The sequence below is a fragment of the Bos taurus genome, chromosome 7 (genome assembly GCF_002263795.3).
Source record: "Bos taurus isolate L1 Dominette 01449 registration number 42190680 breed Hereford chromosome 7, ARS-UCD2.0, whole genome shotgun sequence".
NCBI lineage: Eukaryota > Metazoa > Chordata > Mammalia > Artiodactyla > Bovidae > Bos > Bos taurus.
Window position 1 is genome coordinate 25756923 of NC_037334.1, and position 17107 is coordinate 25774029.

Below are 17107 nucleotides of genomic sequence, written 5' to 3' on the forward strand. Positions count from 1 at the left end.
TTTCAAATTGTGATGACCTCCTTTTAAAGTGGCTTACTTGGGACTTAATTTTATTTAGAATGTAAAAGAGCAAATACAATCATACCTTATAGCAGTAGTTGTTATATGCCTTATGTGTACTATATATAAATCAAAACACGCTGCCTGCTTACTTTTAAAGTTTGTCTGTTATTAGATAGGAACTGGATATGAAATTATCTAGAAACGCAATTAACGTTTCTAGAATAAAACCTCTACAGTTCTTTACCTTCAAAGCTTATTTAGCAGTATTCTAATGAAATTCTGACAAATACTGAGTCTGAGGTGTCTGTTTTTACATTTCACATGGATCAGAAAAGTAAATTTCTTTTTCATTTGTAGTTTTGGATGGAATATCTTGCTAACTGGCATTCATATGATAGAAAAGAGGAACAAAGAATATGTGTAAACTATTATTTGGGGGAATGAGCTCCTGATCTGAGGACCACAGCCACAAGTAAGGCTGCAGGAGACAAAAAATTCAGACATATTCACATTTTCCTCTGAAATAGTAGTAACCTTGTCCAACACAAAATTCAGTGGTAGTTTCAACAAGGAAAAAATGGGCTGAAGTTCTCCTTAATGCTGCCATTTAACAGCCTACCTTAAACTCCTATGCCACAGGTAAAACAGGTCTATGACCTCTGCTTCCAGATTCTATAAAAAGCAATGAGACTGAGCTCTTCAGGTATTTTAGTAGTCCCCCCCAAAAAGTATGTCTGATTGGTTAATCCACCAACACCTTTTATGTACCTACTATCTGAACTAGCTAAACAGTACTTTCTGAGGAGTGTATCCTAAACTTGTGCTGTTTTAACCATTATTTTGATGTTTTAACTACTTGTCTACCCAAATAAACATCAAACTATCATCTATTTCCTCTAATCCTATAAACATCCTGCTGATACATACATATGCATCCTGTTGACACATATCAAAGCATTTATCTTTTATTCCCCAAATAAAAACAAAACAAAAAACTCTGCTGGCTCAAAGACTTAATTACATTCCTGTTTTGAAAACCACTGGATGCTCTGATAGTAAATGTCACAATCACAGCTGCCTTTGAATTCTCTCTTAACCCCCCCTCCTATTCCACAAAGAAGTGAGTAAACCTGAATAGCAGCTTTTTGAGGAATAAGCAAAAAGCAAAGATCATACAATGGACACTTATATTTGTTTCAGATCTATTAGATAGCCTGTGCCCAGTATATACTTGTAACTGTAATTTGTATTACCTGAGCACAAACTTCCTGGGCAGGTAAGTATGAGTAGTTTGGAAATGACCATTCTAAACCAGTAATTAAGTTATGGATCAGGCAGCAGTGACTGAATAATGGTGATATGCGTGAAGATGAAAGATCTGTGCTCTAGACCAGTATCCTTTGTTGATTTATCACATGATCTTGGGAAACTCGCTACAATTCTCCAAGCTACTTTCTCAAGAGTAGGAGAGAGAGAAACAGCTGTCCCGCACATATAATACACCTACTGTAATGTTCAAATGGTAAAGTGAAAATGCTTTGTAAAACTGTAAATTAGCTTTGCCAAAAATCTTAGCAAGAAATGAATCAGATTATACTCAGGGACTGTGAATCCATTTTAATATTCTACTTTCTTCACTCATAAACACATGATTTAACCAAAAGACAAATAAAGCAGAATTAGAAAAGTTAAATGGTTTATAAAATATCAAAATGAGCTGTGTCTGATATAGCTCAATCTGTCAAGAAAATTAGTGATTACTCCAAAGGTTTAAGGATAGTGAACAACTTCAAACAACTTTTCCAAACAATGAATATTAGGGTAAAAGCCATTTTAAAAAACTCAAGACATCCATGAAATAAGTTGTATAAATGAGATAAAAATCACAGAGTTGACAGGGATTTATAAAATGGATAAAATGAATAGACATTAAATTGTTTTAATGAATCCACTTCCTTTATTGCAGTAACTTCTGTACAAAGCAGCAACTGCAATACTCAACGTTAAAACATTAGAAAAGCATCTGTGTGACAGTTATAGTACAGTATTATCAAAATATTACATTTTCAAACTTAGTAAACATTCACCAGAGCTCAAATCTTTAAATTATTTTTCCATAGTCTTTAAAAATATGTAATGTCAGAAAGCATAAAAAAAGAATGTAAAAGGAAACCTAAAAATACAAATGAAATAATGTGACAAATAAATATGTGATTTAATTAACTGTTAATAATCAGCTTAACACCATCATTCTTTAAACCCACTGAATTTTTACCTAGAGAAATAATGAACGGTCATATGCCATTGCATAACTGTTTATTTCCAAGTTATCAGCAATGATTAGAACTTAAAATTTTTGGCATTAAAACAATCAAATTCAGCATAAATAAAATAGAGTAGAATAGCTTCAACACTGGCTAACATTTCTAAGAATTAATTGTTGAAATTTATCAGAGATAGCACAAAAACAACCTTGAAAAATCTGACCTGGTATCTAGTGTTAAGTAAAAGTAATGCATTTCTTTTTAAGTGAAAAGTTTCTTACATTATTTCACAGACAATATTACCCTCCCCCATTATGTATATTTAGATATATTTTATGTACTTTATACACATATGTATGATGCATGACATTTGGTTCCTGCAGTACAGATCACAACAAGGTTTTCCTGAATGGGAAAAACTTAAAAAAAGAAAAAGTAAGTGTACCTGTGCACATTTCAAGATAGCAGCATTCAGTTATGCCCTATTAACCATTTAAAAAGTTGAGACATGATATTGTTTATTGAATATGACATTTTTACTGTCTTTCCTCTTAAACACTACAAAACCTCCAAAAAATGGTACAATGGTGTGAGTTATAACATAGGAAAAAGTTTTTAGGAAAACAATTACCTCATTCTCTTAACATTCTGAATTTAAAATTACTATCAGATCTCTGTTATGATATTAACTTAGTTCATACTCATGCAGCAAAGATATTGCACTACTGAACAACAGTAGTAATTTTATATTTTCGAGATTCATGAACACCTACATAAATTCTTCACCAGTGAAACTTATACCAGTGAACACACTGAAGAGTACTTTAGATGAAACATTCTCCATTTCCTAATCGAATGATAACTGTGTGAAGTTACATGCCCTTCCAGTGATCACATTTGTTCTCCATGAAACCTGTCTTTCAATCTGTGAACTCATAAACAAAAAATTTAATATGATAAATCTTAACACTTTAAAATGCAAACAACCATTGTGTCGTCATAAATACACATATGCATATGTGTATGCATATATACACACACACATACAGATATGTAGACATACAATCCCTTGAAATGTTTCTAGGAAATCCTTCCTTGAATAAAAACAAAAAATTCACATTAATAATTGCATATAAAGCTTTTAGTAACAGTACATACGCACTGTCCAAATTGTACTAGTAGACTATGATGTCAAAACAGACTTTTCAAAAGCACAAACTGGCAGTTTTTCTTAACACAAAAGTTTTAAAGTATTAAGAATGGATTAAATTTAAATGTCCAGAATAATCTGTTCAAACCTGAGTATATTAATTAAGACTATGTACTTGACAGTTGAATGAATTAAGCCTAAGAACATTTCACTAAGAAACCAGTGGTCCATTTAACCATTTGATGAAACAATAAATATTTTAATGATTTATAAAAAGGATGATATAGTGATATTCCATATATTTATTGAAATATTCTATTAAATGACAATGCTTTGTCTAATTTTAACCAGGAAAGTCTTTTAGCACTTTGTAAAAGTCCCTCAGATTTGAGGAAAATTCTAAATTAGGACAGATCTTTCTTCTAATAAATATAAATGATTTTAAAAGATTTTCTTTAGAGAATGACAATATGTGATTTTTCAGGATGGTATATAGAAGTACTGGATAAATCTTCAACCTCCCCTAAGGATTCAAATAATAATAATCAAAAAAGATATAAATAACAGCCAATTAGAGGTTTTAAAAAAAAGGTTTATTGGGCTTTTTTCTCCCTAGATCTACATTTATACATCCTAACGCAAACCTAACCTTAGGGTCACTTTTCGGTTCTCATATTTTTTCCCTTGCATTTTCATTAACTAGCCCTAATTCTCGCCTAACAAACACATTTACAAAAGTAATAGAAAACATACAGTACTCAACACTAATTGGTCAATGGAAAAAGAAAAGCAGTGTCCATTTTAAGGTGGGAAAGATTAGAAATAAAAATAGCTGAAGGCAAAGTTCGACATTCTACAAATTTATAAAAGAGGATATATGAATGAAATTTGGTTAATTTCAGAAGGCACCTCAAGGCTAAAGGCTTTTTGTACTCCTTTCATCAATCAAAAAATAACACACTTTTATTGCTATTCAAGTAGCAAAGGAAAAACTTTACTCTCACAAGCTTCAGTCCAACAAGGAATCATCATTCACTAAGACTGAAATACGGAATTGACTAAAACTGAAGTCTCCATACATATATCAATGGAGCAACTTCCCTGTGTGCTTTCAAATTAATGAAATAGTGAAAAAAAGTCACAGTTCACCATTGTGATGTTGAAGATTTCAGTGATAGTTACTTCACTAGGCACTGAAGTACCGTCTGGAGGGCTGTCCACTGTGCAGATAAAACACTTAAGAATAGAAGGTAAGGACACTCTGATGATTCCCACGGACTAGGAGAATTGGTGGCAGGTCCTTGGATAGAGCTTCTAACCATGCCATGTAGAGAGCACTAGACACAGCACCTTTTCGTGCAACTGGGAGACTCCTGGTATCAAAAAACAACAAGAAATTAAACTAAGCTAAGAATAAAATAATAAAAACTATAAGTCACAGTAATAGTAACTAAAAATTACTATAATTACAATATATGCTGTAACAACTACTATACCATATATTCCTTTTTTTTTTCAAGTTTGAACAAAGTATTTCTTACAAAATATCTTAAGAATAGCAAATTTTTGTTGTTCAGTCGCTCAGTCGTGTCTGACTCTTTGTGACCCCATGTACTGCTTCCTTGTCCTTCACCAACTCCCAGAGCTTGCTCAAACTTGTATCCATTGAGTCAGGGATGCCATCCAACCATCTCATCCTCTGTCATCCCCTTCTTCTCCCACCTTCAATCTTTCCCAGTACCAGGGTCTTTTCTAATGAGTCAGTTCTTTGCATCAGGTAGCCAAAGTACTGGAGTTTCAGCTTCACCATCAGGCCTTGCAATGAATATTCTGGATTGATTTCTTTTAGGATGGACTGATTTGATCTCCTTGCAGTCCAAAGGACTCTCAAGAGTCTTCTCCAACACCATAGTTCAAAAGCATCAATTCTTCAGTACTCAGCCTTCTTTATGGTCCAACTCTCACATCCACACATGACTACGGGAAAAACCATAGCTTTGACTATACGGACCTTGGTCGGCAAAGTAATGTCTCTGCTTTTTAATATGCTGTGTAGGTTAGTCATAGCTTTTCTTCCAAAGAGCAAGTGTATTTTAATTTCATGACTGCAGTCACCATCTGCAGTGGTTTTGGAGCCCAAGAAAATGAAATCTGTCATGGTTACCATTGTTTCCCCATCTATTTGTCATGAAGTGATGGGACTGGATGTCATGATCTTAGTTTTCTAAATGTTGAGTTTTAAGCCAACTTTTTCACTCTCCTCTTTCACCTTCCTCAAGAGGCTCTTAGTTCCTCTTCACTTTCTGCCATAAGGGTGGTGTCATCTGCGTATCTGAGGTTATTGATATTTCTCCCGACAATCTTGATTCCAGCTTGTGCTTCATCCAGCCTGGCATTTCGCATGATGTACTCTGCATATAAGTTAAAAAAGCAAGGTAACAATATACAGCCTTGATCCTCTCCTTTCCCAATTTGGGACCAGTCTGTTGTTCCATGTCTGGTTCTAACTGTTGATACTCAACCTGCATACAGGTTTCTCAGAAGATAGGTAAGGTGGTCTGGTATTCCCATCTCTTCAAGAATTTTCCACAGTTTGTTGTGATACACACAGTCAAATGCTTTAGCATAGTCCATGAAGCAGGTGTTTCTCTGGAATTTTCTTGCTTTTTTTATGATCCAGTGGATGTTGGCAATTTGATCTCTGGTTCCTCTGCCTTTTCTAAATCCAGCTTGAACACCTGGAAGTTCTTGGTTTACATACTGTCGAAGCCTAGCTTGGAGAATTTTGAGCATTACTTTGCTAGCATGTGAAATGAATGCAATTGTGTGGTAGTTTGAACATTCTTTGGCACTGCCTTTCTTTGGGATTGGAATGAAAACTGACCTTTTCCAGTCCTGTGGCCACTGATGAGTTAGTATCTAAAATTAAACCTCAAATCTCCCCTTATAATTGTTTTAGGAGAAAGGGATATTTCTATCTGAATTTTGATAGTGGTAACTACATACGGATGAATGAAATTCAAACATAATTAATTCTATATATTAATGTTCAATTTCTTGTACCTATCTCTGAGCTTTCATTTTCATTTGTAGGTAGTGGATGTATGTCCAGTTGCTCCATAGAGTGTTTTTCTCTAGATTTCTATGTTTTAGTGACTTCCATTACAGATACTTGGTTACCATCAGCAAAATTGGAAATTTCCTGGTGTAGTCAAATTTCCTGGTTGTTAGTCAAAATAGCAATCTTTTGGTATTACTTAGTTTCATAATTTGACATGTTTCCAGAGATCTGAGCCTTTTTTACCTATATAAGGACCAGGCTCCAGGACTTAGAAAATTTGGGTTCAAGAAAGATCTAGGCAACCTGGTTTAGTGAAAGAAAAGCCAGAGTGAGCACAAGTATCTAAATTCAATGCAAAGACATTGTGTCTATATGACATTTTGTATGTGGGAACTTGGGAGTGGGAATTCAGATATGAACCATGTTTTAAATTTAATCCTTAGCCTAACTTGATGGAATTATTTCTATGAAGAAACTGTCTAGGAACCAAATTTCAACTTGCAGCCCCATTACCCGACAAATGTTGATGGTTATGCTGTGGTATTTCCAGGTTATGCTGTGGTATTTCCAAAGCTAAGGAATTTTTTAAAAGTGGGAAAAAGCATAAAGGAAAAAAATCCCAGAATATGCTACGATGATAAGGAATTATTTAGATTTATATAAGCTTAAGGTAAATATTTTTGTTTATCTTTCTTATCTTATATGATTTCTTCATATGCTTAAAGCAAAATGTATTAAAAAAAAAGTTTGTTTTTCTCTCATAACCACTAAGTTATTATGGTTATAGATATATTTTTGGTAGAAGAAATGAATCCTAATTGAATTATCATAAAATGAATAGCCAAGAAAATCTTAGTATAGGTTATTACTTACATGACAATGATATTAGCTGTGTTTGAATGTTCCTTTAATAATTCATTTAACCTGATCTGCCGGTATGTCTGAAATGAAACATAACAGTCATTCTTAGTCCTTTCAAAAACTGAAATTTTCCCTGGTACATAAAACTATAGATAAAAAGAAACCAAAATCAATTTTGGTATAATAAAAATATCCATTCCCAAACTTAAAAAAAAAAAAATCAGTGCTTTGCACTATCCAAATATAAGTACAACTTAAAGTAGATTTAGTTTACACAACTAGTTCTTTTCATAACCAACTGTAGTTCTTGATATTTATTTCTTAAGTATTTTCTAAAAAAACCACAAGGAAGATTAATGAAAAGGAAGCAGGAGAGAAAGAATACCTTGGTCTTATAAAGTTCAAGCTCATTATCTGTTATTCGCCATGGTTCATCTTCTTTCATTTTATCTGCAATATCTTGTTCTTTATCATCTTCATGAAGTCTGTATGGCTCAATCATTTCATCAAAAGCTACAATACTTAAAAAAAAAGGAATACAGACAGTTAATATGTATGTTTGGGATGGGTGCAGAAATGTAAACTGAAGTATAAGGCATATTTGGGGGAACAGGAGATAAAGACAGAAAGGAAACAAGACAGACTATAAAGGGCCCTTTGGACTTACTTCAATATCTGCAATGTCAGTCAGTTATCTGCTAGCTTAAGAAAAAGTTGACTTCACATGTAACTAAAAGCAGGCAAAACCCCCAGGTAATTAAGTTAAATGACCTATTACAGTGTCTGAGTAGGTCATCCATAAAACAATCAGAAATTTATACAAAACAATTTATCTAATAACTTACTTTTCTTTCTTTGGTTTAGTATTAATATCTCCTAAGACCATGATATCAGAGAAGTCTATCCGGAACTTGCTAAGCAAAGTAGCCATCCTAGAACAAAAGTGAACAGCACTGATATACATGAAGGCTGTATACAGAAATATTTTTATTCTATTTAGGGCTGACTCCATATGATTTATAGGAAAGAATGATTTACAGGAAAAGTATGTCAGGTGCTGAGCAAAATCCATCGAATTAATTTATACTACTCATTCACAAAGTAGACATCTAAATTATCTAGAAACTTGCATTGTATTCTCTTACATTCTCTGAATTTTTCCTTAGTATCCAATGGACAGAGGAAGACAATAATTAAATTTGAATGGCACCTAGTTTTTTAATTTTAGTCAGTTTGTATATGTACATGAATTTCAATAAAAACTGGTAAACAGTTATTTGTAACAAATAGAAACAGGGAACGTTTATGAGGAAGGTGTCAATAAGTACTAGGTTTTAAAGAATGGAGTTATTTTAACACAGAAGGGAGGCTAGTGAAGAACTATTTGTAGTAGAGAGATGAGAGCAGGCAAAGAAGTAAAAGTCTGAAATCATATGTATGTTTAGGGTGGGTGCAGAAATGTAAACTGAAGTATAAGGCATATTTGGGCAAACAGGAGATAAAGACAGAAAGGAAACAAGACAGACTATAAAGGGCCCTGATTGTCACACAGGCTTTCTATGGTATGTAACAGAGAAGAAGTTAAAATTCCTTGGGGCAGAGGTGTCACATGATCAAAGCTTTTCTTTCCAAACATGAAATTAGGAGCATATGTACAATATATTATGAAATAGTCAGAAATGAGACAGAGGGTACTTAGAGAAGCACTGAAACCAGAACTAGAATTGTGTGACAGGACAGACAGAAATGAGAGAATGGACAAGGCCATCATGCATTTCTGTTGTCTAGAAGTCTGAAAAGTATAATACATATATGGATATATAACTTTTGTGCACTTTTTACCCTGCTAATTTTTCTTCATAAAAGGCTGATTAATGCTTCTATGCTACAAGTATTTAAAGATGTTCTAAAATGTCAACATATTAAAAATATTACATGTGAGTAAAACCAAGAATCTAAACTTGAACATTAAGACTAAATTAAAGAGAATGAGGTTTTATTTTAGACTCTTCAGCTTCGCTACAGAACAGAGCAACATTACTGACATTTTCTGTACTGTCTAATTGTTACCCTACCAAACCGATATTGAGATAATGAAATACTATTAGATAAAAGCTCATCAGTTTAAAACAGACTTACGCTCTTCGGTCATGGTCTATTCTATTTATTTTTCCACCAATGAATACTCTGATCTTACAATCTTTCCACTTTTTCTTGGTAGTCAGAAGATAAGGTATCAATAAAGTCAAACCTAAGTCATAAAAATATAACAGATCATTTATATTTAACATTGATTTCTCAATTAAAAACTTTTAATTCAAGTTAGCTGCTAAAAACTTCTTTACCACACCTCAATATATAACAAACATTTTTTTTTCTGTCCTGCCTGTAATCATTCAGTCAAAAATCCACTTGGCAGACCTGAATAAGGAGGGAGGTCCAGTGAAGATAAGGCCCATGTCATGAAAGCAAAAAATGAGGTACTGACCTTAAAGGGTAGGGAGATTTGTTATATCAGACTGAGAAAAAGAATGTTCACTGAAGCTAATGGGAGTCATGTTTCGAAACATGAAAAGGGAGAAGCTGGAGCAAAGCCTGCAGTGTTGGCAATGGAAGTGGTTTCAATCTACACATGTACATACAAATAAGTGCTGTGTGTGTTTCCTACATCTGTCCACTGAGAGGGCATGGGAGCAGTGACACCCTAGTAGAAACGGGCGTATCTAATGCTCTGACCGATGTTTCTAAATACCGTTCTTCACTGAAAGGAATCAAGGCTCTTTGGATTAAAGGGTCATTCAAGTGCTGATGCAGGTGAAGTACAAAATTGAGCCTGGAACATCATATTTTATCATAAAATAAAGAATGATCGGGACATGACAAATGGACACAGAAGTCAGCCTAAAGAGGATACTGCTGGTCAAATCTGGGACATCAAAATAAATTATAAAAATGAAAAATGCTAACCCACTGAATATAATTGGAGACTGTTAAGTCCACACAAATAGAAGTAAAGAGAAAGCTCTTCTTTACAGTTAAACACCAGATAAAACTAATAAATAAGGAAGAAATGATGGGATTGGAAAAATCATCATTTGGAAACCACATATACACCATAACAATAACAGCAAAAATAAATTCAGGTGGAAATATCAATGTGTGCTCAAGATGGTGGCAAAAATCACAGCAACAATAGAATATTTACATGGTCTCAAAGAAATTGCCCATGCCCCAAATACCTGTAATTATAAAAGGTGGCAATAATAGCTTTTCAGTATATAAACACAGTGAAAGCCACCTTACTCAAAGGTCAAAGCTACTTTCACCAGTGATGAGACGAATCAACATCAAGAGCCACCTGATGAGATGCAGACAGAAGGCACGGCATCACTCCTGTGATATTCCTACCCAAAATACATAACTTGAAACTAATTATTATGAATCATTAAACAGCACCTCAAATCAAGTGACATTCTACAAAACGGTCTAATTTTTTAAAAAAATTTTCAAGTCATAAAGCTCAAGGAAGGGCTGAGCAACTTTCAAACCAAAGGATACTGAAGAGAGATGACAACTAAGTGTGATGCCTGATTCTGGAACTGATCCTAATGCTTTGGGGAATGTTGGCCTAATGGGAATGGGTCAGTGAGTAAAGAGTACATGCTATTTCCTAATACCACCCCCACAACTCCAAAAAATTTAAACTTATTAAAAAAAAAAATAGGTTAGCAACCTTACCTCCATCATCAAAAAGCCACCAGACGTCAATAGTATTCTTTCCCTGTTTTTTCTGAAATTGTGTACTAGCTTCAAGAAGCTTTTGGTCAGCTACGTTTAAAGGCACAGCAGGGCCTTTGGATTCTGAAGGATTAAGCAGAAAAATAAGATGTAAGAGAGGTAAATCTTAAAGTATATCTTGCTAAATTCCTATAGTTCCCTAACTTTTGTATATTCAGATGTTTATAATGAAAGATAATTATATACATGGCATTCTTCACGACACAATTGCTTGTAATTTGAACATACTTTTAAATGATTATAGATAAATATATCTATACTCATCCAAACTACCTTGCCTAATTTCTAATATTTTGAAGTATTCTGAATGAAAGAGAATCACAAAAACCAGTAAATAAAATTATAACTGCTAGATTTTGACTTTTGAAAAGCTGTTTTAGGCTGACTGGGCAAAGTAAGTTTATCCCTGTTCCATGAAGATATTTCTTTTGTAATTTGGTTTCTCAATAATTTAAAGCTCAAAAATATTTAAAATAAATGTTTTTATCTGTAATATAAAAGACAGAAGGAAGTGGGAGACATATCAATACAATCATGCAGTTATCACAGTAAAACCTCTCACTGTTTCACTGAAGAAGGAAAAACTCCCTCATCTTTACCTAACTCTGTCCCCTCAATATGTGAGGCCCAATTCTAAAGCCATATAAGCACCAAATCTTTCTGTGAACCACAAAAAGAATGTGGGAACTCCCAGGAAGAGCACCCATTTGCTGCAGGTTTAAAGAACAATTTGTCAAGGGAATTCTCATTTACATCGCTAGGAATTAAAAAGGAAGAAAAAAATCAGCACTGACTGTGAGCAAGCAAATGACTATAATGAAATCCCTATACCAAATTTTAAAAGTATAAATCCACAGAAAGAAATCTGATCACTTCTGAAGAACGTCTTATCATTCACGTTTCATGCTGCCATGATGTATGCAAACATGACGAATGACTTTGCATGATGAAATAATATGGCTACCAAACCACACTGCTCCATAACTCTCACCTCTATCTCCTTCTCATAAAATTCATGTACGTTGACATGACTGTATCTCCCAAACGCAGCAGGACTGTGAGAAATATTGTAATTTTTGAAATGAGAAATATATTAGTATCAAAATTAAGGACTTGGCTGGGTACAACTGATGGTAAAGAATGCAAGTGACACTGTAAATAAACCTATTTCAGTGTCTCTACTTATCATCTAAACCATGCAGTTTAAATTATAAAATTAAAATACTGACTTTCAGGATTTGAATATTCCTGAAATGCTACTATGATTTAAAAGAATTTGTTTTTGACATATCACCTTTTCCTGGGATGATTTAAAGCTTTATTTGGACCAGTCGTTATTTTTCTAATCTGCATTTAATAAATAACTGTAACATCACCTCACCATGAAAATAAAAACCAAGGTAAAGAAAGAAAATAATAAAATTGGAGTTAAAGAATTAACAGTATGAGAAAGGAGATTAAAATAAAATGATGAAAAATGCCTGCCTTTTTTCAACAGTGGTTGAGTTGGAGTCTTGCCATCCTCTTCCTCATCTAGATTATGTTTAAGAAACACAAAATATAAGTTAATTGCCTTTTTATTAATAAAATAATGAAAATGTAACTAGAACACATTTATAAGCAAACATAGTATGAAGAAACAGTGTGAAAAATAATTAAGACTGAAGATATTTCTAGACTGAGTGTTCAGGATTGAAAAAGCAAACATGTTAGATTCCTCCAACAGGGCTACTGAGTAACACCCGCCCCTAAATTTTATTCTGGTAAAACTGGCAAAAACTAGAATTTTTTTTGAACTTTTAAACTGGCAAACTTGAAATCAGTTGCTATGGCTTACAGAGTAGAAACATGATATCAAAAAATTGATGTTGCAGTCAAACATGCCACTGTATCATTTGCAAATGGCTGCCAAGTAATTTTAGAAGCACAGATATTTGGTTTTTGTAAAAATTAATTACCACTTGAAATATTAAGGCATTTGATCAAAGACAAGAGTCTTATGGTTTATATAAAACGCCAGGTTATACAGGAGTGATTTTTCAAATATATAAATTTGTATATACATACATATATGTGTATGTGTGTGTGAGTATACGCATATATGTAGCATATACCAGTCCATTTATATTTATATATCTATAAATATTTCCCAGAATTAATATTTTTCTAAACTTAAATTTTTTTTTCTTAAAATAAGCTATACTATTTGTTTAAGGCACATAAAACTCCCAGCTTGGACAGGAAAGAGTACACTACAGTGACGGGCTCTTGAGTCAGACTCCCAGCATTTCAAGAGTACCTCTAAACCTTTTTCTAGTGGTGTGACCTTGAGCTAATTACTTAAGGCCTCATTTTCCTCATTTGTTAAAAGGTTGAACAATACCTACCTCTTAAAGTTTTTATGTTGCAAGCATTAATGCACTGAGCTCAGTGCCTATCATAAAACGTGTATTCAAAGGGGACTCTTTTTGTCCCTCTGCATACTGCAGGCCTCAATAAGACAGACATACGAAATATAAAAACAATAACAGAATATTTATCATTCTGCAGGCTTTTTATATAAACTTTTCTACATTTTCCATGTAATTCTGAAAATAGCTAAATAGAAAGCTAACAAAATAAAATGTATGCTATTTTTGAATGCTAATTTTTATGCATGTTATGGAATAAGAAACATTTCAATTATTAAATCTAATTTTATAGTATTAAATAAACTGTTCTTATAAAGCAGACGTTTGATATTATCTATCTTTAACAGTAATAAAAGACTGTTGGACATTCTGTATTCATTTCAAAGAGCTCAGAAATGTGAAGAAAATACACTTAAAAGTGATTTAAACTAATTTTAAAGGCATTTACATTTTTAAAAGAAAAAGATGAGCAGAAATGTACTGACCTAGTCCCCTACTCTTTAAAAATGATGACTTCATAAGATTGTGACAAACATTAATAAGCTCATGTAAGGATAACATCTACTACAGTGTGAGAGGAACAGTAGATGACCGATAAATATTACTTCTCCTGTCATAGTTTTACCTATTAATTCCTAACATATTCCCATAAAGAAAAGATCTGTTTTGAGGCAAGAGAAAAGGGGAACAACAACAAAAAAAGTAAGAGAAAATGAAAGAATGTATACCATAAACTAAAAATAAATGCAGGAACGTTTAAGAGTTAGCAGAATCAGTTTATAGAATTTTGAGGTGAAATAGAAAAAAAAAAAACAAGCCAGCAAAGAACTGATATGGAAAATGGGTCGCAACTGAACTTTCAACTATCACTACTCTAAGCAAACAAATAAGGAGGAAAGAAAAAGCAGCATTAATGCTTCTAAACGATCTAGAAGAGATTCAGAGTTAGGTTATCAAATTTCCATGGTAATCAATTTCAGAATTATAGGAATCAAAAGTATGATATGGTTTGATGATTTACAGTGCAGATTTTTCTTGTTGCATGTCAGCTGGGAGTAGGACAGATGGAGATACTAGACTGAACAGAGGTAGGAGAGTGAGGGTGGGAGAGTAAGATTTGGAAGTCATTCCTTTTTCCTTCTCATAGACATGACAGAGATTTATGGATGAAATTATCCTGAAGTCTCAGGAGACTTGGAAGGTTTTTTTGTTGGCTTAAACCCTGACTTAGCCACCAGGGGTATTTATGTCTATAGTTATGACTCAAAGAGTTCAGCAGCTAAACATAAAAAGCTCGTTTCTTGGGAGGAGATTAAACTGATTTTTTATTAAACTGTTCTACCTGAACAATACTAGGTACAGTAGATATATAAATATTCAGGGTATTTCAGTACATAAACAAAACCTCTGGTATTAAAATATCTTGATTAACCAAAAAAATCAGATAAACTAATCTTATAAGCCTCATTCCTTTCAGTGTTATCATATGCTATATACACATTACTCCAAAACTACCAAGTTTCTTTGCAAACTCAGCTTTAACCTATGCTTCAAATTAAAATTAAGTATAAACAAAAACATATAAGAGCATATTAGTATTTAATTAACTAGCATGGTTTCTATTCTATGAGTTATTCAATACCTTAAAAATAATTAATTATTTGGAGCCATTTTTGAAAGGCATAACTTTCACCTGAGCAAGTAGAAATGAAGAGTACATATTTGAAAACTAGTTACTTTGTGAGACATGCCATATAATAAAAACCATTTCTTCTAAAACCATTAATAAAATTTCTTGTTTAATAAAAATTACCTTTATGTGTAATGGATTTCTCACTGGATGGTTTAGAAGTATCTAAATCTGATTTTTTACTATACTCCACACTTAGTACCACATCCTTTACACCAGGAGATTTCTCTTGCGATGACAGTAATTCTTCTGTAGACATAAAAATATTCAAAATGTTTTCTAAATCTTTCAATCAAAGAGGGCATCACGATGTAACATCAATTTAATGACAATTTTAAGCGCAGTTTATTATGAGTTAATAGTGAGTTCATAATAAATTATTTCTTATATAAAGGAATGTGATAATCCATTTTGAAATGACCATTCAACTAAATTATATTCGGCCACAACTGTCAGACATTTTAATTAGGTGATGAGAGAGAAATCAGTAATGAGTTGGTTTTACAGAACATAATATGGTATAAAATGTGAATCAACTCTAATTTCAAAGTCATTGACACATGTAAAAAAATGGAGAATGTGACAAATGTTGATATACATATAAGATGATAGACAACAGTGAAAAATTATACCCAGGACTGTAGAACTAAAACTAAGGGATAGAGTTTTTTCCTTAGCTCATGGTAAACGTGTTATCTCTTTATTTTTAAAGTACGTTCTTCATTTTCTGCTGTGTAGGAAGGGGTTAGCAAACATTTAGCTTCCACGATAAAAGCATTTATCATAAAGAGAAACATGATATGAAATTGATCCTCTATCCATAGTCCTCATCACTGATATGCATACATTAGGAGAAATAAAAATAGGAAGTATATAAGCCTAGGTGCCAGCACTTTGCTAAGATGGTGTCAGTCAGTATCCCCTATTAAATCTTCACAATAATCCTCTGAATACAGATGAGAAAACTGAGGCTCAGAAGGCAGCAAATTTGGCCTGGCTACAAAACTACTAAGAGAAAAGGCTGGAAATTATTAAAGCATATCTGACTCCACAGCTTGTGCTCTTAAGCCATGTGCTAAAGCATATTCCTGTTTCAGATCTTAATGATGAATAACAAGGGTTTCAAAACAATCCTCATAATGATTATTAACACTTGAATATATAATTTATTAGCTAAACTGATATTTTTGAGAGTGAAAGGGAACACTAGTAATAATTATGCAGAGTTAACAGGTATCCTAAACCAAAATTACTGTGAGAGCAAGAGAGAATGAAAATAGTATTTTGCAAGGCCTACTCCAGAGTAAGAAAATGCATTTTCAGCAGGCCATACTTTTGTGTTACATGGATAAAGATCTCAAAGCATTCCTTTCAGAACTGCACAATGCCCTTAAAATGGTGGGGGGAGTGGGAGGATTAAAACAGTTTAAATACATAAACAGATGACACAAGTTCATTACATGGCTCTCAGCTATTTAGGCTTAGCTAATTTTGATGATCTCGTTAATTAATTGATAAGGGTAAATATTAGGTATGCAAATTTTCTCAAGCTTATAGTATTTTTTAAACTACCCAGGAAAGCATTAGAGGGTACGGAATTTTCCATAGTTTTTATAAAGTTGGTAAAAATGCTAAGTATACTTTAACAGGTTTTAAATTTAAGGAAAAAAATTTTTAATGCTTGAAAAATTATACAGCTTGAGAGGAGATTAGGGTGTCAGGGGTTAAAGACTAGGGAAAGAATATGATAGAAGGTATGAAACAGTTGTACAAGAGAGATCTTTGTGGTGATGGAACAGCTCTGTATCTTACATGAAACAAATATGACAAGTGAAACCAGAACTACACATGTGCTTGTGTGCACACGCG

General features: G+C 33.1%; 1 protein-coding gene across 3 annotated transcripts in view; it reads right to left on the reverse strand.

Moving 5' to 3' along the window:
* Positions 1-1937: 1937 nt before the first annotated feature.
* Positions 1938-17107, reverse strand: part of SLC12A2 (solute carrier family 12 member 2) — a 94199-nt gene continuing 79029 nt past the window's right edge. Inside the window, exons 20-27 of one of the 3 annotated variants that reach the window (XM_005209086.4) lie at positions 15362-15487; positions 12623-12670; positions 11078-11200; positions 9479-9590; positions 8185-8271; positions 7725-7860; positions 7352-7419; positions 1938-4790 (exon numbers count right to left, since the gene is read on the reverse strand). In XM_005209086.4, the coding sequence (XP_005209143.1) occupies positions 4655-4790; positions 7352-7419; positions 7725-7860; positions 8185-8271; positions 9479-9590; positions 11078-11200; positions 12623-12670; positions 15362-15487 (836 nt within the window). In that variant the 3' untranslated portion in view covers positions 1938-4654. 3 annotated transcript variants of the gene reach the window in all.